At 40.1% G+C, this 21,559-nt stretch overlaps 1 protein-coding gene across 2 annotated transcripts in view; it reads right to left on the reverse strand.

The window, feature by feature from the left end:
- The window catches only part of PHLDB2 (pleckstrin homology like domain family B member 2), a 70,461-nt gene that overhangs the window by 16,684 nt on the left and 32,218 nt on the right, over positions 1-21,559 (reverse strand). The window contains exons 7-12 of one of the 2 annotated variants that reach the window (XM_082337635.1): positions 16,257-16,385; positions 11,722-11,877; positions 10,848-10,958; positions 10,016-10,105; positions 4,512-4,652; positions 3,815-3,914 (exon numbers count right to left, since the gene is read on the reverse strand). In XM_082337635.1, the coding sequence (XP_082193761.1) occupies positions 3,815-3,914; positions 4,512-4,652; positions 10,016-10,105; positions 10,848-10,958; positions 11,722-11,877; positions 16,257-16,385 (727 nt within the window). The remainder of the gene's footprint in view (positions 1-3,814; positions 3,915-4,511; positions 4,653-10,015; positions 10,106-10,847; positions 10,959-11,721; positions 11,878-16,256; positions 16,386-21,559) is intronic. The other variant, XM_082337636.1, reaches the window with a different exon arrangement.

The raw sequence follows: 21,559 nt of genomic DNA on the forward strand, positions 1-21,559 counted from the left end.
ATGATTACTGACAATGGCTGTTTCTTTCAAGAACAATTCTTCAACTCACAGGAGTGACTAAACACAGTTTTGGTAATCCTACAATAAAGACTATTTAGTACTTAAAAATCTTTCCTAAAATATTTCCTACTGGATCTGACCTAAAATTTCTTCATAGACATTACTTGTTCCTGTGCAAAGACAAGCGATTGAAATCCATGTTCAAACTCAAGTGGCTGTTCTTCATTTCCTGACTTCATTTTTTACTTTGAATTTTTTCATCTCAGACTTTCACATTTACCTTCTTGGACTGAAATTAGAAAAACTGGAGAAAGCAAATTAGAGAAAACTCATTTCATACCATGACTAATTTAGTGATGATTCTCAGATAAAATCTTGAAACTAGCTGAGCTGCCACTTCTTCCTCCAGGCACCGCTGAATGTACTTTTTTTCAGATCTATATGAACACGCCAAAACATCTGGCCTAGAAGTTTGTTCAGTGCTTTTAAGCTCTAAGGAACGTGGTAAGCTACTAATACTGCTGCAGGACCGCATCATCCTCTTTGTATAGGAGTTTGTGGGACACTGCACGATAGCCAGTGCTCCAGAGTGGATGAAATGGCATTTATCATGAGACCCTGGTCCTCCACAGAGCTGAGCACAGCCAGCTCCGCTGCACTCGGTGCAGCTCTGTGCTCAAGGTATCAGTAACTCGAGCCCCTGTGTCGCTTACAATACATCACCTTGAACACAGAAAACTGATGGAGTGGAAAAACCTGCCAAACGGGAAAAGAAACGCAAGGAAAGCAAGCAGTGGCTCAACACACTTGACAAGCGAAGAACACTTTTTATCTTTTCATCACCTATTTCAGGTGAAAAACTGATTTTTGGAGCGGGAAGAGAAGTGAGTGCATATTTATCAGTATAAGCAGTATCTATACATTTGCACAGTTCCACTGATTTGGTAGAAAATCTTACTCCTCCAAAATATTCACTTACTCCGAAAAGGCAAATCTGATCTACTTCAAGAATGTTTTTGTAAGAAATACAGTGTATTTATCACAGAGTGATGGAACAAAAGAACATTGCCAAGGATGTCCACTGACATGAGATTTGGCGTAGTTTTCAATGATGTATTTAAGGATGTCTGCTGAAATTAATCTTAGTTATACAGACTCAAGTCTTGCCAATTTTAGTGGAAGCCACATAAGATTTCAGAATTTTAATTGACAACAGTATTCCGTTTCAGTTATGCTGTGTGGTATGTTTAAATACTACACTACATTCAAAACACTTCCCAAATCTCACTGTCCCACAGAAATGCACGTCCTTTACTCATGACTTGGAAGAAAAGCTTGTTTTTCCTCCAGGCACTGAGCGTGGGTCTGAGGTGCTAGGGGAAACCAGAAATCACACCGAGTTGAACGCAAACCCCTCCCTGCTCGTACCATGACATCCATTAAGGCTACGCCTATAAGGCTGAATGAAAGATGCCCGAAGATTGTTCCTCCAGCCTGAGCTGACGCAGCCTGGTCTGGCGGCTATCTCACGGTGTAGGGCTGTCCCCCTTCAAAATCACATTTGTCATGGAGCAAGCTAGCCGGAGCAGCCCAGAGCAGTCTGGGGGAGGGATGCTGACAGACAGTTACACAGGTGGATGGCCATGTGCGTCCAGCACACCCTCGCCCTTTTGTGTAGCTGGATAGCAATGCTCTAGGATCTGATTCTAGCCACCTGACTCGGACATCTCTTTTCTTGCCAAGTTCTGCACTGCAGTGCGATACGTACAGACCAGCAGAAAGAGCCATGCAAAAACTTTTGTGGTGTGTTACTGCGACAAAGAAACCTAGAAACCTAGAAAGAATGGCACTTAAGAGCAAGAGAAGGCAGTTCTACTCTTCAAGCTCCTCCAACAGCAAGAAATTCATGGAGGTCCATGTTGAATGCAAAGGGAATATACCCTTCACTAATTACTAAGAGAGGTAGTCAAGCCACAAATAATCCTTGCATTCCTATATCCTTCATGTTTTGACTCTCTCTTACTTTGCAAATCCTGTGGGAGCTCAAGTAAAGCACCTGTCAGCAGCATCACTTCCCTCTGACAAAGCTGACGTTTCAGAATAGGCCATCTAGAACTGTCCTCTTTCCTAGTATGAATTAATCCTGTAAGGCTCTCTTCATAACTTAGTATTTCCGTTCAAACTGTTGGATCTTTCAAAGGATAATGGTCATCTTCTAGTATGACAGGCAGTATAGCACCCATGATTCTTCATGGCATACAACAAGTATTGTGCCAAGTGCCTTAACAAATACATCTCTCATTCTCCCCTGTCTCTCTTCTTTGTCAGGCCATAATTCAGGTTTGTGGGTTTTTTCCCTTTCTCACTCTTAAGTCAAGAAATCTGCCTATACTCCTAGGATTTTCTTACTTACAGGCTGACAAAAAGAAGGAACGTTAAAACTGATCAATTTATTTTTAAAACTCTTATCTTTGCCTATATTAGGTTTGGTAACACTTTGTAGTTGTGTTTTAGGTCACACACTAATGCTCTTTTGCAACCGTTTTACAGAAATATTTTCAATTTTAAACATGTGATTACCTGCCATCAAAGTTTAGCCAAACCATCCTCACTGAGTTTCAAACTGAACCAGTGTTTTCTGCATAATGGCATAATGATGAGCATGAATGTACTTGCAAGCAATTCTAACCTTGCAAATGCATTACATCAAAGAAACTTTCCAAGCTGAGCACGAAGCTTCTTTCGTATCGCATCCGAAATACTTTAAGTTAGCCACAACATGGTAGGTTTGCGGAAGGCCTGCTGCGTAACTAAAGCTCAAAAAAACCAAATCACAACTGGATCAGCTCTATAAAGTAAATGTAGTAAGTCATGATCCCTTCTCAGCAAGCTTGTTCCATCCCTGTATTGCGTCACCTTGGTGTGTATGGCTGACCTCCGTTGGGCTCTTTGACCTTTACCAGCTGCTAGCTCTGACAAGTCCTACAACAACAGGATGGATCCTATCTCAGCTCGGGCTTAGTCAGTGCTGTTCTACATAAGGACCTCTGGCGCTTATATTGATAACAATGCTGCAGATGCTGGAAAGAAAAGAAACTGACAGATGGCACTGAAGCAACTCCATTTGAAGATGGGACACTTATGAATAATGCATCTCGTTAAAGCAGAAATTAAGTGTATCGACTCAAGTCAGCAAACGACACAGAAAGCTCATGTTTCAAAGACGTAACTTCTTTTGGATCCAGAACTGTCGTGTCCCTATGACAAAAAATGCAGCTAGCTATCCATGATAAAACATCTCTCTCCTTTCCTGTTTTGTAGCCCAAATATTTAAGACCAATGACAATGGCATAGTTACAGATTCTCAGAAGTCATGGTACTGAATCTCTGTCTGGGGAATTACTTTGTCCAGGCAAAAATATACGCCTGTGAAAATCAATTTTTAAGATCACAACATGAAAAGAACTATTTAAAAAAATAAAAAGGAAGAAAAAAGAAAGCAACATGTCTTTATTATATTGCCTCAAAATAACTCACAGAAATTACCCAGTTGACCCAATGTGTATTTTTCAATACACTTTTCTTGTTTACTTGATTATATTTGGTGACGACGTACTTCAAAACTACACGGGCGCCTATGTCATCATCTTAACATCTGATACCTGCAAATTACATTTAGAGCTTGCTTTTTTCACCAAGAAGGAAACTTTTATTTTACAGCCCTGTAGATTATAGCAACACCAGTTTCAGACTTATTTTCTGAAAAATTGAACACTGACTTTTAACAGCGATGAATCAAATAAAAAGGCCTTACCTTTGTGCATCCTTCTTGACTCTGACTCTTTGGTCATGGTTGCCAGGCAGTGAGGAAGTACGCTGCCACAGCTGTTACTCTGTCCTAATGGTAAATGTCCCTGCAGGAAATTTTGTAAATATGTACTTAGAACTACACGTCAAGACTTTTTTTGCGTCAGCAACTAATGGTAAAATAACATGCTTTGTCATGGGTATCAGTGTCAAGTCATATCAATCAGCCATGGATATTTTAGTTGTGTACGGTCTCTATTAGACCAAAATGTTTTCAAAGTAACACCTCCACCTTCCTGCTGTTTGTTGATTTACCATGTCACAAATAAAGAGTATTTTCACTTTACACACAACTTTATCTTTACCATTTAGAGGCCATAGATAGGAAGGAAAACAACCTGTTGAGTCTTTACAATGAATTTAAGCTAAACTAGCCTGGAAATACAATCCTTGCGATACATTAATCAAAATGCAAGATTACTATTACAGCACAGCATTTCCAGAGGTCAGAACAAAGGCTGGGAGTATGGAAGGCTTCATGGGTATTCCCATGTGTTAATAAACCCGAATTTCTTTCAAAGTCAATTTCAGATGTGAATTTAGGGTGTTACGTGATGCTTACAGTGCTACCCAACCTTACCTCTAACATAATAAAGGTTTTTATATAGACATTAGAAGGCTATTAATAGCATGCAACTACGTACTTTAGATCCAACACTTCGTCCAAGCGTAGCGCTATTGAAGTGCGGTGATACAGACGGAGTTGTTTTCTTGCGAGGTAAAGTATCACTCATGTACGTGCATTCCCTGTGCTGCTTCTTTCGCTCTTCCAGATTTCTGAAATGCTTCAAATGTAATTTGTTACACAGTTTTGACAAAATGAATTGACCTACTTGCTCAGTTATGCTCTATATGGAATATACTTAAGGCGATAGTCTCGGAACTTCACTGGAAAGAACAAAATCTAAAATACAGAGTACGTCCTGCTTCAAAATGCTTTCCAGGATTTCTAGAAATATCACATTAAAATCATGCTGATTAAGAAAATACATTAAATTCATGTGCACATTTTGTCCCTGTACCAATTTTTTTTAAAAAAACCCAAGTCTAGTGTACAAGTGGAATCCAATTACACAGAAAAACATTTATTTACAAGTTATTGTAATGAATTGGTGGCTTAAAACTGATACAGCTTTTGAGAGGCATTGTTCAAATGTATATGAAAAATTAATTTAGGATTCCAAACGCAGCCATCTGTACTTCATTTCTGCAAGTCTTCTGACAGTTACAATGGCTCCTAAACATTAGTATTTGCCTCCGGATTGTTTATGTAAGGAGAATTTTTGTTCAGTAACATTCTATAATGCATTGTGTTGTTTTTTAAATGAGCAAAGCCTTTAAGTACAACACGCTGCAAGCACAATCAGCTAATGATCTATCATATCACTCTAAGAACTTCACATGTAAATCAACTTCATGGCCACCATAACAAAAACAAAAAAATAATAATCCCAAGTTATCAGCTTTGAATCTGTTACCTGTTGTTGCCTGCGGTGTTTCTTAGCTGGCAGAGGTGGAGGTGTATCAGATAAAGGAATAGGATCTACATGAGTAGCCATGACCTCAGGCCAATGGACTGATGGAAGTTGAGCAATAGAGCGAGGAGAAAGAGAGTGAGGAAACACAAATCCAGAACAGAGAGGTGATCTTAGCTTTATAGAAAAAAGAGAAATTACACACAGAGTTTTCTTTTTGGAATTGCTCAAAAGATACGGCACATACAAGCTGCAGTTTTAGCACTGTGTTTGTTGGAGCGTTTAGCAGGAAAGAGAGGTGTTGTATTGCAACTCTCGAGGCGTATTTAACTACGAGAAGCAGCACAGAAATGCCAAATTCTAAACCTGCTGCTGCCTTATTGCAACACAAAGATAGGGGGCTTTACATTCATAAGTTTATTCCATTCCTTTAAAAGGGGATTTATTCAAAATTTGCTATGGTCATTACAAAGGCAAAAACATCACAAAGAATGAGGAAAAGAGAGAGTAAGCTAGAAGACACAGATTGGACAGACTCCATGACATAGCTAAGATAAGGAGAAGCTACCCATCTCCCCCAAATATTCAAGATCTACTTCTTCTACCACCTCACAGGAAAGAAAAAAAAAGCTACAAAACATACAAAATTAATACCTAAGCACCATTGAACGAGTAATCATTACATGTGTCCACAGACCGTTTCTCCAAAGGTGCATTACATTATAGTGTTTGACAGGCAAAGATTGTCACTTATTGCTGCTTGGGTCATAAGCATTCAGGTTTTTTGGCCTTCGAAGGCCCATCTACATCATCAAAGACAGTTTACAACTGGAGCAGCCCTTCAGCTTTATTATTAAATTGTTATCTGACTCGGTAACTGGCAGACGGGAGTCTGCCTTAGGGTCAATTTGTTACATGTTGAATTACTAAAAAATAATAAAAAAAAAGAAAATAAAAAGGCAGCCATGAAAGAACAATGCAAACAAAGGGAAATGTCTCTCAAACAAACCTCTTTATTTTGTGGCTGGCTGGTCAGCACAGCCGTGGAAGGCTCAGTGGCAACTGCTTCAGCATCTGTGGGGGGCTGTGTGGAAGGGGATATATTCGTGGAATTGCCATACAGCTCACTAATTTCACTTACACTGATATAGCCCTAAAAGGAGGAATTCAGAAGTTAAAAGGAGCAAAAGCCAACAGACGTGCAAGAGTATTAATGTATCCAGTACGATGAAAGTTAGTTTAGAGTGATACAGCCAAATATTTGTTATCATTGAAATACTTCTTCATCAATAAAATAAAATTATCCTCAAGCTTACGAACTGTTGAATACTTGGATTCCGAAAATTGTTCTTCATTTAAGCAAATACATTTGTGTGATCAAAAAGCAAATGTACATTAAGTGACCAAAAGACTTTATTAAAATGTAAATACTCTTTAGAAATTACGTAGCTCTTTCTTGGGAAAGCAGATTAGGGGAAAAGGAAGAACAAATCTTATTCAACCATCTTTTTATTTCTTAATTTTTTTAATCCATGTTTAAATAACATAACTTAGCCTGATTTGTTTTTTGCCTAACTATTAAGCCAGTTTGAGTAAACCAAATGACTAACAGAACTGGGAAGAACTTACATAAGGACAAGCCACTGCTACTCTATAAATTACGCTGCCACAACAGCTTCCATTTGCATTGTCTGGAAGTTGCTTCTAACTTTTAGGTGTTACCAGGAGACTCAGGTAAGATGCTGTTAGTGTTAGCCCCATAGTTGTTACAATTTGCCTTTTTTTTTTTTTTTTTTTAAATCATACAGGAGGTGACAGACTGAGGAAAGGCATGGACATCAGAGTATGCTTCTGCCTGCAGAGATTTATGCAGGCAGATTTGAGATATAATGTCAGAATACAATTATTGCATGTGTTCTGGTGTTAACTGAATAAATGTTATTTAAAAAATAACATATGGATTCTAATCCATAGCGTATAGGATGCCAAACTGCAAAAAGTTGAATGTCTTAAATTCTTAACCATAGAAAACCAAGCTACGCAAAAGGAAGAATAAATCACTGTTGAAGCAATGATGTCATAAAAATGAGATAGAAATATGCTTATTTTTTAAATCAAGATGGTAAGCTGCTTTTAAATTGAAAAGGTGTTGAAGGGGCTATGTTTCTATTACTGTTCCAGCACACTGACAAGCCAGTATGTATACTTAGGCAATTCAGTAAGAGAAGCCACAGACTGCTATAGTATTTCCTCTTTTAAAAAATGCATAAATTTAGCAATGATCATAGAAGGCAGGTTGAAAAAAATACCACCCTGTTATCTATTAGCATAATTTTCAATGTATTTTATCATCTATTTCAAGCAGATACACAATTCTGGAAAATTAAGTATCATACTGTGAACACAGCACTCTAGAAATAGGAGGCAAATCATGACTCAGATACCATGTGATTAACTATTAAATGAGAAGGAAACTGGGTAAGATACTAAAGGTTCCCTCTCAAAACATGTGGCTATGTTACAGTAAAATAGAGTCCAGTGTGATTAAACATAAAACTTGCTTAACGATCTTGTAGTAGCAGTATATCAGTAACCAAATCTTGGCAAGTCTATGAATGCAATACTGCATTCATTTTTATAAATGATAAAAACACCTTCACCATTAAATGAAAAACATTCAGTTCAGACTCACAACTCCCATGGGGATTCACCATGGGGTTAAAAAAAGCAAACAATGAATGACTTCACTGTGCATTAGCTCAGGCCCCTATTACATGAGATTAAACAAATGGTTTCAAGTCAGATTAAGCATCTTTGTCAATGCTAAACTTTTAAACAGCATTGATTTTCCTCAGTTATTGAAGTACTAGGGTAAGCATCCTGCCTCTTTACGTAAGGCCGTGTTACTCTCTATTGCTGTGCATGCAGGGAGTAAGCTTCACGATGGATGGGAGAGTGGCAAATGTGTGCTTTGGTGAGGCGGGGCTGGGAAACGTCGGACCACAGACTCAACTGATACATGAGCAACTGCGTGGTGAAATTGGCTTCTCTGTGCAGGGAGTCTGTTTAAGCTTATGTACCATTTGGTGCCTGCTTTTTAAAGGTGCCTGAACAGTCAGAGAAAAATAAAACTGAACCAAGACAAACATAACATCTGGCAAGGAAAGGCATTTCTTTTATAGGAGAGCACCTATGGGGACACTGAGCTTAAAAAAGATAACCCATGCTGTTCCTTCTCTCATTTACCTAAGAGTAAGTCTTAACTGACTTCATTACAGTGAACAGCACAACGCTGCTGAATAATCCATTTCAATAAAAAGAGTGTCAGGCTCACTTAATGTAGTTGCATTTTGAAGTATCTGTGATTAAACAAACCATTATGTGGATACAAAGACAAAATTCAGAGATAGCACCCACTCTCTAGTGAGAAAATGAACAGATCCATCTCAAAAGAACAACAATGAAGCTTAGACTTGCCAGATGTCCTGGTGGGAGGTCAGATGTCCAGGTCAGAGCACAACCTAGGACACTGGAAGTCTAAGCATCTGCAACATGGCTTGCAGTGAGGAAGGGTGCTCAACCCCACTGGCATGTGCTGGAGGCCACCCGGGTTCACCAGGAACTTCAAGCCCAAATACGCAAGATCACTTTTCCCAGGTGCTGAGAGGACCCGTGGTTGCTTTAGATTTCAAGAGCCCAACTTCCCACAGTGACACCTACACCGTTAGATGGGGCAGACCTTGTTCAGGGCTTCAATACAAGCAGGTCCGGCAAGTCCAGTCAGACCTCTTAAGCAGAAGTTAATGAAGCAGCCATAGATACCCATCAGTGTATTTTAAATGCTAGATTTTCCGCTTCTCCATTTATAACTTCATGTTTATCTGCAATTTGCAGATTCATCAAGTCAAGTCAAGAAGATAAATATGGGGAGTTAATGCTAATATCGTACATGCTGACTGAATCTTTGTAACGGGCTGTGGCTTACCTTACACTGACCTTGCTCGCAGACCTTGAGGCTTCAAGCGGTACCCTCAAAGCTACAAAGTCTTGACAGCTGCAGGTAAGCTCTGGGTCTCATCATGCACTACCCAAACTAACTCATTTTTTTTCAGCAAAAAATTTTGACATCTTTACTCTATTCAAAATAGTTAACTAAATAGCTCAATAGGTATCTTACAACCAAAATAGCTTGAAGTCTTCAATTCGGTGATTTTTAAAAGGATCAAAATGTACAGTTGTCATGCTTTACTGCAGAGCCTTAGAATAAAGAAGGGGAGGCAATGGTAAAATCTACAGTGCAAAAATAAGACTGAACTATATTCGTACTTGAACAGTTATTCCTGCACCTCATTCTTCTTCACTTCAATGAGGTTTAATTGCCCATTCCGAGAAAATTACACACCCTCCTCCACACACCCTTTCCCCCACATAAAAATGATCATTTTTCCAGGGCAAGAGATGAAGGCGATACCAGTCACATTTGGGAAAATGTCAAGAGAAGCTATTTTTGCTCACCCATGCATTTGGACTTCCATGAATAGCTTTAGAAAGTATTTTCATCACATCTCAAAAAAATTTGTATGAATAGGACTTCACTAAATACTATAGAGCTTTTGTACGAAGTGTTATTAAAAGTTACTTATGGTAAAGTAAAAAGCAGTGAATCTCTTTACCTCTTTTAGACTATTGGGACTGACAGGAAATCCCTTTCCTCCAGAAAGCGTGGAATATTTCTTTTCCAGATTACAGAGATTCTCTTTTTCCTGTTAAAAACCAGACATTTTATATTAAATACCAACAGCCATGTAGTGAAAATAAATGCTAGCCGTTTTCTTAAGTGTGTAAAGAATCATGCTGGGATAGAAGGCTAGAAACTGCACAGCAGAACTTTGGCTTCATCCACTTACAGCAGAACTGAACAAAAAATGGAGGTACAGAACAAAAAGCTAGTGAAAGATTTTATGTAATAACCACAGCCAAACCAAAAGGTTTTTACTTCAGCATTTTGAAAATGTTGGTTCTGCTTAATGAACTATACATGGTCTCTCTGATGATTAAAAGCAAAACATAAAATGGACACGAAGGGTTCATGCCACCTTCTTATTAAGCAGATGTTAGCTGATGTTAAGTAGCTCATCTTGTGGCCTAGTATGGGCTATTACAAGTCAAAAATCTGAGCTGTCTGAGCACATTGCCAGCAGCCACACAGGGAGCACAGGCTTCTACCAGGTGCCTCTGGTTGAGTCCTCGGAAGGGGGACACTTCTAAAACCCTCTCGATTATCAAATGCCACTAGTGTCCTCTCTTAGGAAATCTGCTGATGAATTACAACAGCTTTCTTTTTTTTTTTTTAAAGGTTAATGGATACAGAAGATGTCTATCACATTAATACCTTCTTGCTAGCTTCTGCACAACTGATGCTTTTCTCATGCTCTGCGTTCTTTCATTCTATGAAACGCTCTTTTGTTACATGCTAAAAATATTTGAAAGACAATAAATACTTACCCTTTGCAGCATCATTATTAAGTTGTTTTTCTCTTTTACAAAATGATCTTGTTCTCTTTGTGCTTGTTGGACAATATGATTGGCTTGTTTTTTGAGAGCAGATATCTTTTCCTAATAGAAAAAGAAAATAATCACGATTTCCATGTTTTATTTTCAAAGCACAAGACACCCTGCAGCAAGGGTCCTATTCATGAGAGTTCACTCATTCATATGAGTGAAGCGGTAGGAAAAAAAGTTTTTACAAGACAGCTCACTGCTCTGAAGGAGATCATTAAATAAGATTTAGGCAGTAAAGGGACAATTTATTCAAGAGACAAAACAAAAGAACAATTGCACACGTTCTTTGATAATACGGTGACTAGCTTACATATACTGCACAGAACTGGTTTAGAGATGCAACTTCTGATCTCTGAAAAAACGGCATTTAATTGGTTGAGACAGGACCTTTACAACTTATTTTAAAAATTAAGATATTTTCTTAATTTGGTGTTCTATTCTTATTTTAATGTCATTTAAAAACAACACCTATCATGAGCATGAAATAACTGTAGTTTTGTCCAGGGCGTACGATTCTCCTTTCTTAATGAAGAAAAAACAACACTTTGGTACTTTTTGTAACAAATTTAAGGGTTTGGTTTTCATACGCAAATATATAAACAGGGCATGGAATTTTATTGATTTATTTCCTTTTGGAGATGTGCATGATTTGATATGTGTGGGATGTTACTGGGCCATCACCTTTGCTTTGCTGCAAAAGCTTTTTCAAAGAGGGAAGTTTTGCATTAATTCTTACAGATAGGCAGGTTGTAGATCCATTTCATCTCCTTTATGCTCAACAACAAAGAATAAAGGAATGGAGTGTTAGTGCTTTTACCTTTCTGCTGACAATGCTACGCTGATATTCAGCTACTTCACGCAGAAGCTGTTGTGTCAGATTTTCTTTCTCTTCATCTAACCTGCTTTCATGTTCAAGCTGCTGAAATTCCAGGTCTTCAAAGTGCTTGCTTTCTATGTCCAATAGATCAGCATCCTTAAGGGGGGGGGGAAGAGAGAGAGAGAGAGAGAGAGAGAAATCGTAATCATGCTTTCACTTACACCACAGTAGATATTCTTACAAACAAACACAAAAATTACAGTCTAAGATGGTATTTAATTATCTCGTACAACATGTTGAAACAGGAGCTCAACACTCTTAATGACCTACTGTCATAATGAGAGAGCAAATAGGGCTAATCATTATTTTGATGTTGCTTTCTCCATCACTCCTGCTCCGCCCCCACTGAGACAGACGAAGTACCTGCCTGGTGAGGCAGCTGTTTTGCAGGGTTCAGAGCAAGCTGGAGCCTCTTTAGCAGTGAGCGCACCCTGGCTGGGTAGATCACTCTGCTGCAGCCTAGCTGCCGCACCACCAAAGCCTGAACCCATTTGGTGAGGCTGTCCCATGCCAAACTGGGAGAGCATCTGCTTAGCAACCAAAAAGGACAGAAAGTATCATCCCAGTAACAGTGGAGAACTGCACACTGAATTAACTAACTATGGGAATACACACTCAAATGAAGGAGTCTGGACTGCAGCTAGAATTTCTTCAGGTCTAGCCCAAGTACCAGCACTGCTTTTAATAACAGACGTACAGTCGGATAAGATAAAAGGTATGTGGAGCTGTGTGACATCAGCACACTGCCATCACCTCAGCAGTGATGTCAAACCCTGCCAGTTGCTCAGCCAGAGGCTGCTCATGGACCACCAAATTGGAGCTGACAATTGTTCCCTGTGCAAACACACAATTAAGGACTCCAGTCATCCACCCTAGCCCATAGGTGCATTACTTCAGAAAGGGCATCAGCCCACTTTTATGCATTCCCCTGGACCAACGCCAGGTTTTGTCAGGAGAAGAGGTTGAATGCTGCAGAAAAGACCCAAGAAATAAGAAAACACCTGCCTTCCACTTAGGGATGACGAGATAAAACTTACAGTGCTTTTCAGCACAAGAACTGAATGTTAATCATCTTTCTCCTGCAACATCTATGTATTCATGACAAGAATCCCTACTTACAAGTTCCAGGCTTCTGAAGAAAAAGGGATTTAAAATAATCACAGTATTATTAAATGCTAAAGCTCTCCAAAATAGGCACATTGTACATAACTTGTTATGCAATAAAACCTATATCCTGTAAGCAATTTATCATTTTAGAGAAATGAAAACTTAGTCCTTTTCTTATTTTGACCTAAAAGTTAGTGACTGAGGTAGGCAGATGGGTTTCTGTAAAGGCATTCAAAACCAGCTTCCAGTATATCAGGGAAAGACATGGGGTGCAGAAGCTGAAGAATCCAAGTTACTATATGAAATACCAACATCTTCCCATTATTCTTCAAAGATGTGCCTTTCACTTGTAGGAGGTAGTGAAGAGATCAAAAGCAAAGACGTGGGCTAAAAACTACAAGAAAGCAGTTACCTACTATACAGAAATGCTTCACTCAAACCAGTCAGCCATCTTCAGCATTCAAAACAAACAGAAGGGCTTTGCCTGAGCCATGAAAGTCAGCACATTCAGCCTATTTCATACCCCATTAATTGCTACTGAGGCAGAAGAACAGACTTCAGAGAAGGCAACCAATAGCCAGAAAGGCAACTGGTAGCCAGCTGAGCTCACAAAATGCTATATTCTTTGTGAGATGCACTATGGAACAAGAATTTCACCACATTCTGTACCACTGTGTCCACTGGGGAAAAATAAACATACCTAATTCGAAATCAAGTCCATTTTCAATTTGAAAACCTTCCAAAGGGTAAGTGGCAGTACCTTAGCTCTACCCGTGGCTGCAAGGGCGTTGCAGCGAGATCACCAGCCAGGCAGACCCCCGGGGACCGAGACCCCGGGCAGCCTGCGGGAGCAGTGCACAGTGGCAGGGGCACGAGGTCTGGCTCTCAGATGTGTCCACAGAGTCCTTGCCATAACCTTCACAAGGATCTTACTCAGCAGTGTAGGATTTGTAGGAGGATAATTGTTGTCGCTGTAGTTAATGGCTTCCTGAACCAAGTAGCAAGTATGCTCCCTCCCTTTTATTAAAACAATTGACATCAAAATGTTGTACCTTATAATCTATTAACAAACAACAGACACAATGTTTCCATATTGGATTTCCAAACCATAAATTTTCTGGCATCCCCATTACTTCTGTAATGGCACTGGAGAAAATTTGATGCGAAAGAACCTGGCCCTTACTTCAGGATGTGGTGGGGGGTCCATAGGTCCACAACATCTGCAAAAATTCGGAGAATTTTATCTGAAGAGTAAGGCAATTCCTAGCACTGAACAGTGTCTTTTCAGGTCTCTGCAGGAATCCAGGCATCTATTCTCATTCTCCTTTTGTGTGTATCTCTATAAACCCAGGCACATGAGAACAAACAAGCTTTGGTGCTTTCATACTAACAGTGAAGGATGAAGCGTGTTAATTAACTTTAAATAAGCCATCAGGAAGATCAATGCTTTCCCTCAGTGCCTTCCACAAGCCCACAGGTTTCACCAGTCTCTGATGAAGTGTCCTCCCTGCCCAACAGGGAGAGCATATATTCATTACGGACAGTGGGAAGCAGACAGAGTGTGCCAGCTTCCCACTGCCAACCCCAACCCAAACCCCAGACCCACCCTGCAGCCAGCTGCTACAGCCAAGTTGGCTGCCTGCTCCCCTGCGCACAAATTACGAAGTTACTGAAGCCCCAGAGACGAAGCAGTAAGGAAATTCATCGCCTTCACACCTACCACATCAGCAGTAAAGTAGCACAACATAACCTGCTGCAAACACAGGTATTTAAGCCTGGGCTGGGCTGATTTGGGGGGAAAGAAGAGCTTTTCTATATTTTGGGTATGATACTTACAGTAATTTCATAACTGCTCTCACACTTGATACCTGTTTGAGAGATACTGTGCACTACTTCAGTGATAACTCCTACTGCTTCGACCACAGCAGGCACAGCTAACTTTCACTACAATTGGCCTGGAATAAATGTACAGTTGGTCCTATTGCATTAACCGCACCCCCACATTTCAAGTTTCGTCCCACTTTCAAAACCAAAATTGTTAAGCCAACTGGAAAGGGAAAAAAAAAATAAAAAATTAACCAAACAGATTTCTAGAAGCCTCTTGGTGGTCAATAGTGAAAAAGGATTTACTACCATCCCATAGCAACAATACTGCAACTTCTCAGGAATTTATACCTTCAAGTATGTGACTGCACAGGAAAGACTTCCTTTCCTTTTAATATATATGAGAGATTATATAATACTAATTTTTTTAATTTTTTTTTTCAAGGTAACTTACAAAACCCCTTAAATGTCTCAAAACCAGCAAACTTCTCAGTTACTACAGAAGAATTTAACATTGTTATTTCCAAAGCTGGACTTCTTTACTTTTTACTCCTTGAATAAACAAAACAGAATCCTGCAAATAAACCAAAATCTAAAGAATATTTCCTATAAAGCAAAAAAGCCCTTTTTTTGGTCACTGCTGTTACAGACCTTATTCCTGATATAAACACTCCATCCAGAAAAAAAACCCACCAAAACCCTGCAACCTAGTTTGATTTTCAGATGGTCTCTTGAACTTGCTGAACTGATGGTTTGAAAATGATTTCTCCCCCCACTAAAGCTAGCTATACGTGCTGTAGAACCCACCTAACATTAATGAATACTAAAATCTTTCCACAGAAAATAACTGTACCTTCACAGACAATATTGTAGCTTTTTCACTTACAAATAATACAAAATAAAATCAAGTTGCAATTAGACTTTATGCATAGGTTATTATACCATTGTGCAACTGTTGAAAATGTAGGAAATAATAAAGCTATTAAAATAAGTGGTATAATCTTCAAACTGAATTTTTCAAAGCACAGTTCAGACGAACAGCTAAGTTCATACTGAAAAAAAGAAGTTATCCATGGCTTCAATGAGACAGCCATTTACAGCATTGCAAAGGAGGAGTGCGCAACAGAATCAAACAATAGCGGCAGGAAAGCGCTGCTAAAACGGCTGATCCCACTGACCAAAGTTCAACTCCTGTCTTTGCTCACACAGGTAAAGAGCAATGCTCCACCATCCAAACATCACAACAGCTTCCACACCACCCAGCAGGCCTAAGGTGCTAATTACAGGCAAGTAGCCAAACACTTTAAAAACATTCACACAAAATGATTTCCAATCCTCCCATTTGCACTCATTTGCCACCATGCACATTATCTATTACAAGCATTCCACAAAAACCCATAACCCTCGGTACTATTAACAAGTTGCAAACATGTTCAGACACTTTGTTGGGTACTTGAAACAGAATATGTTACACTTAACTCTTAAAAAAAAAAAAAAAATCAACAAAAAAAGAAGTTAGTGCAATCTTGAAACTTGCTACTGACCCTCTTCAGCTGCTGCTGTAATTGTTCCCTCATGGACTCAGGGCAATTATCAAGCTGCGTCTTCTGCTCGGAGTAAAGCTCCTGAAGCCTCTCTAGTTTTTCCCTCTCAGCATCAAGTTTTAATTTTTCCTGAAGCATGAACCAGAAAATAAACACAATTACCTTCAAACCCAAGCAGTTGTTAGTGATTATGACAGCGTGTGGCAAAACCTTAACGAACAGTTGAATCACGTAGGTCAAAGACAGAAACCTCTTGTTAGTTTAAATGCAATGGTGGGATGCAAAATGATCAAAACAAAACATTAATCATTTTAGTGAGGTGATTAATTCTCTCTCTCCTCACTGTGTTTTGTACCCGTGCCTGGATGATGCCGTTAAAGCTCACTGCCCAAACATTTGTCTCACCTAATGAAAAAAAAAAAAAAAAAGAGGAAACAGTAGCCATGTTAGGGAGGTAACTGATGAAGGAGAAAGAAAAGAGTAGCTTTTAGAAAGCAAAATGGATGGAAAATGACTGTAGCCTGGCAGTGAGGGGAAAATGGATCTTCCCAGGAGAATGAATGACATGCCTATGTGCCTCTGTACAGATAAGTACATTTATCAAGCAGTGAAAAACCAGAACAAGACAGAACTTTATTATAAAGAAGTAACTCAGGAAATCCTGTTGCAGCAGAAACACCAAGTGATTTAGCAAATTAATTAATTTGCTTCAGGGTACAGGAACTGTAACCTGTTCTCAGGGATCAAAGGGGTCTCCTCCAAGTAGTTCGGCTTTCCTCGTTCCACTCGAGCAGCAGTACTCGACACACTGCTTCTCACCCTCGAAAGCCTTTAACCTTTAAACCTTTGTAATAAAATACTACATGATTCACTGCGCAGCACTGCTCTGAAGACTGGCTGTAGATCACTTAAAACTACTTTGTAGACTATTATTTATCTATGGACCAAGGTTTGGAAACAAATAAATCAGAGTACGAAGAATTTTTCAATGCCTTTTACTTGCATCTACACTGGCCAACACAGCAGATGCATTTTCTTCAACTGAGCAGTTAGTAACTGGAAAAAAACCAATATGCCTGATATGACAGGCATAAATAATCAAGTGAGTCCCCGAAGCCCAGTGCTCTGCTACCTTCTAGAGTCACACCGGTATAGTTCCCTTTTCCTACTTCTTGTTCTGTAATTATGCATCTCCTCTCAGATGGTCTCTAACTCTCCTTAATACTCAAAAATTAACCGTATCAGCCCCAAAATTTCAGCTTCTTTTGGATGCTCCAAGAACATCTGAATTCTGTCATGGCATCCCCTCATTGGTCCTCTTTCCAGTCCCAAATATTATTTAATTTTAAAATCAAATGCATGGCTCGGCAGGTGCTGTATGATCAGACACTCGGCAGCACCTTGATGGCACGTGCCATAGAGAAGAAACTTCTTTTAGTATACAGTACTTGCCATTTCAAACTGTGGGATGGTCTTTCCCCAAAACCTTCTCTTTGTTGTTCCTGACAAGGTTCTCAAACCCCCACACGTGCTAGAGGCACAATAACAAACACGTATATTTCTTTATAGTTTTATCTCTAAACCTGAGTGGGATTAAGGGGCTGGGATTTCATTTTCCCAGTATTTAAAAACAACAACAAGAAGTATTCTCATTCAAGCCCAACGTCAACCAAATTCCCAGCTCTGTTATTTCCATTGACACGTGCAGCTTCTCAGCTCATATAATCAGATGAACAAAATGCTGAACACAAAAGATGATTTTATTTTTTTTAAGCCTGTAAAAATGAGCAACTGAGCCAGCATATTCAATTACTTGGACTTCCTGTACTAGCCTCTGTCTTACAACAGCAGCAGCAGGGCTCAGAAATACTGAGGACGTAGCATGTGCAAGCTGCACAATGAGGGAGAATGACAGAATCATAGAATCGTTTAGGTTGGAAAAGACCTTCAAGACCATCGAGTCCAACCGTTAACCTACCACTGCCAAGTCCACCACTAAACCCTGTCCCTAAGCACCACATCTATCCAACTTTTAAATACCTCCAGGGATGGGGACTCAACCACTTCCCTGGGCAGCCTGTGCCAGTGCCTGACTGCCCTTTCGGTGAAGACATTTTTCTGAATATCCAACCTAAACCTCCCCTGGCCCAACCTGAGGCCATTTCCTCTTGTCCTATTGCTTGTTAACTAGGGAGAAGAGACCGACCCCCACCTCGCTACAGCCTCCTTTCAGGTAGTTGTAGAGAGCAATAAGGTCTCCCCTCAGCCTCCTCTTCTCCAGGATAAACAACAGCCACTCCTCATAGGACTCGTGCTCCAGGCCCTTCCTTCGTTGCCCTTCTCTGGACATGCTCCAGCACCTCAATGTCTTTCTTTTAGTGAGAAGCATGCAACTCTTGAGAGGTTAGCTCTAGGACTCTGTCCCCAAGGAACCCTGTTTGCTGAGTAATCCTTACTTCCAACATGGAAGGAAATCTATGAATAAAGTGGTAGTTCCCCTCCTCACAAACCTTGCTGTCCATTTAACGTTCAACCTATGGTCTGCCACAGTGTTTCTCGCTTTCCTTTTCTGCCCACCTAGCAATCTAAAGCAGTAAGGACTTCTCTGACATTAGCTGCAGCGTCGTGCCTCTGAAGCTATTAATAGCTCTCTAAATGTCAGCGCGCTGCAACAAGCACACTCATTCATTAACAAGCAAGTTGAATCTCAAGTGTGAGGAGACATCATCAGCAAGTATAAAACTCCCTGAGAATCCTGCCAGAGATACTGTTACTTCCCTCAAGAAACTAGAAATGTATTCCTTTGAGACTGAAAGTGATACTCATCTGGTCTATTTATAGCATAGGAAGTGCTAACATCCCACCAAACTGGCTCCCTTCGAAATGCGCAGTCCTAACAGGAAATATCACTTTCAGCAATGAGAGGCATTATATGTTTTGCAGCTGTGGAGTTAAGTTCGCTGACATCTCTGACTGTGCATTGGTAAAGTCGATTTAATTCACAAAAGTAATTTGATTGATAAATAAGTGAATAATCAGAATTTTTTCAGACAGTCTCTTCCATAAATGGATTGAGGCAAGCTCTTTTAGAAGACAAAAGATTAATAACTTTGCAAGCTAAGTGCAAGATGCATCTGAGGCAGGCTTGCGGCTGACTCCATGAGGTGTTTCTTCAAGAGCAGCCAGTGGCAGAGGTGTGAACAGAACCCATGTGCTCCAGCTGCTCATCCTCCGCTTAACCACATGAGCTTGTACGTGTTAAATATTTCTCTGCAGACAACTGCTTCCCAGCCCCAGCGTTGACTCTGGAGTCGCATTAACTGTAGTCTGGCTGAATTCTTAACATCCTGTTTCCAGAGAAAAGAAGTACAGCTCAGTAAAGCCTAACATCTGGTCTTAGCCTACTGTCCAGCTTGTCGTATGGTCTGCCTCTAGATACATGTTAAATGAACTTAGGGTCAGCCAGGATACGGAGCAGGACTGACTTGGGTTTTGATGATGCTGGGGCACAGCTTGGATCAGTTTTAGAGGATATTTGAATATCATGAAGGATGGCAGTAGAAAGAATTGCTGTGTGACACTGTCCCCCAAGAGCACAGGCACAGGATGCCAGCAGAGCACCCATGGTATGAACACAGACCATAAGTGATCAACATGGGTCACAAAAGGAAATCAACCTTTAGATCTGGTAGAACTGATTTTAGGGCGAAGAGAGAGAAAAAACAGAACATATATCCAACACATCCATCTCATAGATGATGAAGACACGGAGGAGATAAAAGGACAGCATTAAAGCCAATCATAGCCCCTAGAAGAATGGGAACAACAGAAAGAAAGAGAGAGACCAATTGCTTCAGTGTTGTCTCCTGTGGTTAAGGATGCCCTATGCCTGATCAATACTGCTACTTAAAACCCCCAGCAGGTCCCCACACCCCTTCTGCAGAGAAGTCATCCTGCTTTTCAATTTGTCATTCATCACATTCTGCTACTGCAGGCAGGCAGGCTAAAATTGTAGAGCAGCCTGTGTCTGCATGTGTATGTGTCTTCTGAGCCAGCCTTCCTACATGAACTGGTACGCTCTGCACAAACGAATCAGGGTAAATGTGGATGAAACAGAGAAAGCTTCTCAAAAATCCAGATAAAAATTGGAAAAAAAACAAAGCAAGAAACCTATCATTTTTACCAGGTCACTGTGAAATGGATTGTGTGGCTAGGTGAATTGGGCTAGGTGAATTGGAACCTTCCAACCCCACCCCACCCTTCCCCCAAAAAAACAACAAAAAACCCCGAGGTATGTGTTATCTTCAGAAAGAAAGAGAATCTGCAAAGAAACCTACAAGCCATAAACAAAGAGAAAAAAATACTGAATGCCTTCCCATCCAACAGGCTCTTATGCTTTAAGTGTGCCAGTCTGAAGTACTCCAGGATCTTCCACGGTCCAACTCACTTGCAAGTCATCATGTTTTCAGGTAGCAACATCTCATTACCCACACCAAGCTTCACACATGCACACTCTGTCTCTCAGAAAGGAATCGGTTGGTCTCAGCGCTCACAGGTTTCTGAGAAGTAAGGAGAAGCACATGCAGTTCTTTGTTCTGAAAAGCTTCTCCATCTCATCTTCACGCTTTCACCTTTAGCCAAACTTTATTCTTTTACAATCCAAAAGAACATCCCTCCCCTTCTCCAAAATAAACTACAGCAAACAGAAGGACTGCAAAAGCTAGAAGTGGAGGAGAAAGAGCAGACTACAGAAATTATTCCTTTCCACTTGGAAGTGGTGTGATGCTACAGAGCATGTCCATTCAATAAAACATTTTGGAGAGCAAGTGGAAGAGCAAGAATACTTGACTTTAACAACTCACTGATGAAATTGGCCTAACCCTTGCCATGAATTTCTAAGAAGATAGTCTAGTCCCTAACAGAAAGCAGGCTAGGAAATGTTATCTGCTCTTCAGTGGTTACTCGCTGAAAGAGGCAAACGGTACACATGGGGAAAGTGTTAAACCTGAGGTCAGCCAACTCTTCCAGCACTCCTGCAAACTGAAAGCATTTCCAATGCTATAGCTGATACAAATCAGACCGCTTACAACTCTGATTAAAAAAATACTGTTGAAATGAAACAGATCCTCCTGTGCACAAACTGTACATGTTCCTCTTCTATATTTTTCAGACTACTCTTTCCTGCACTCCTTGATCTCTTTCAGGACAGAAGCATAAAACTTGTCACGATTTAGTTATTGGTCACTAAATCCCTGTGGGTTTCATGAAAGAAGCCATGAAGAGGGGGAAAAAAAGTATGCCAG

This window comes from Platalea leucorodia (assembly GCF_965183815.1).
Source record: "Platalea leucorodia genome assembly, chromosome: 2".
Lineage (NCBI taxonomy): Eukaryota > Metazoa > Chordata > Aves > Pelecaniformes > Threskiornithidae > Platalea > Platalea leucorodia.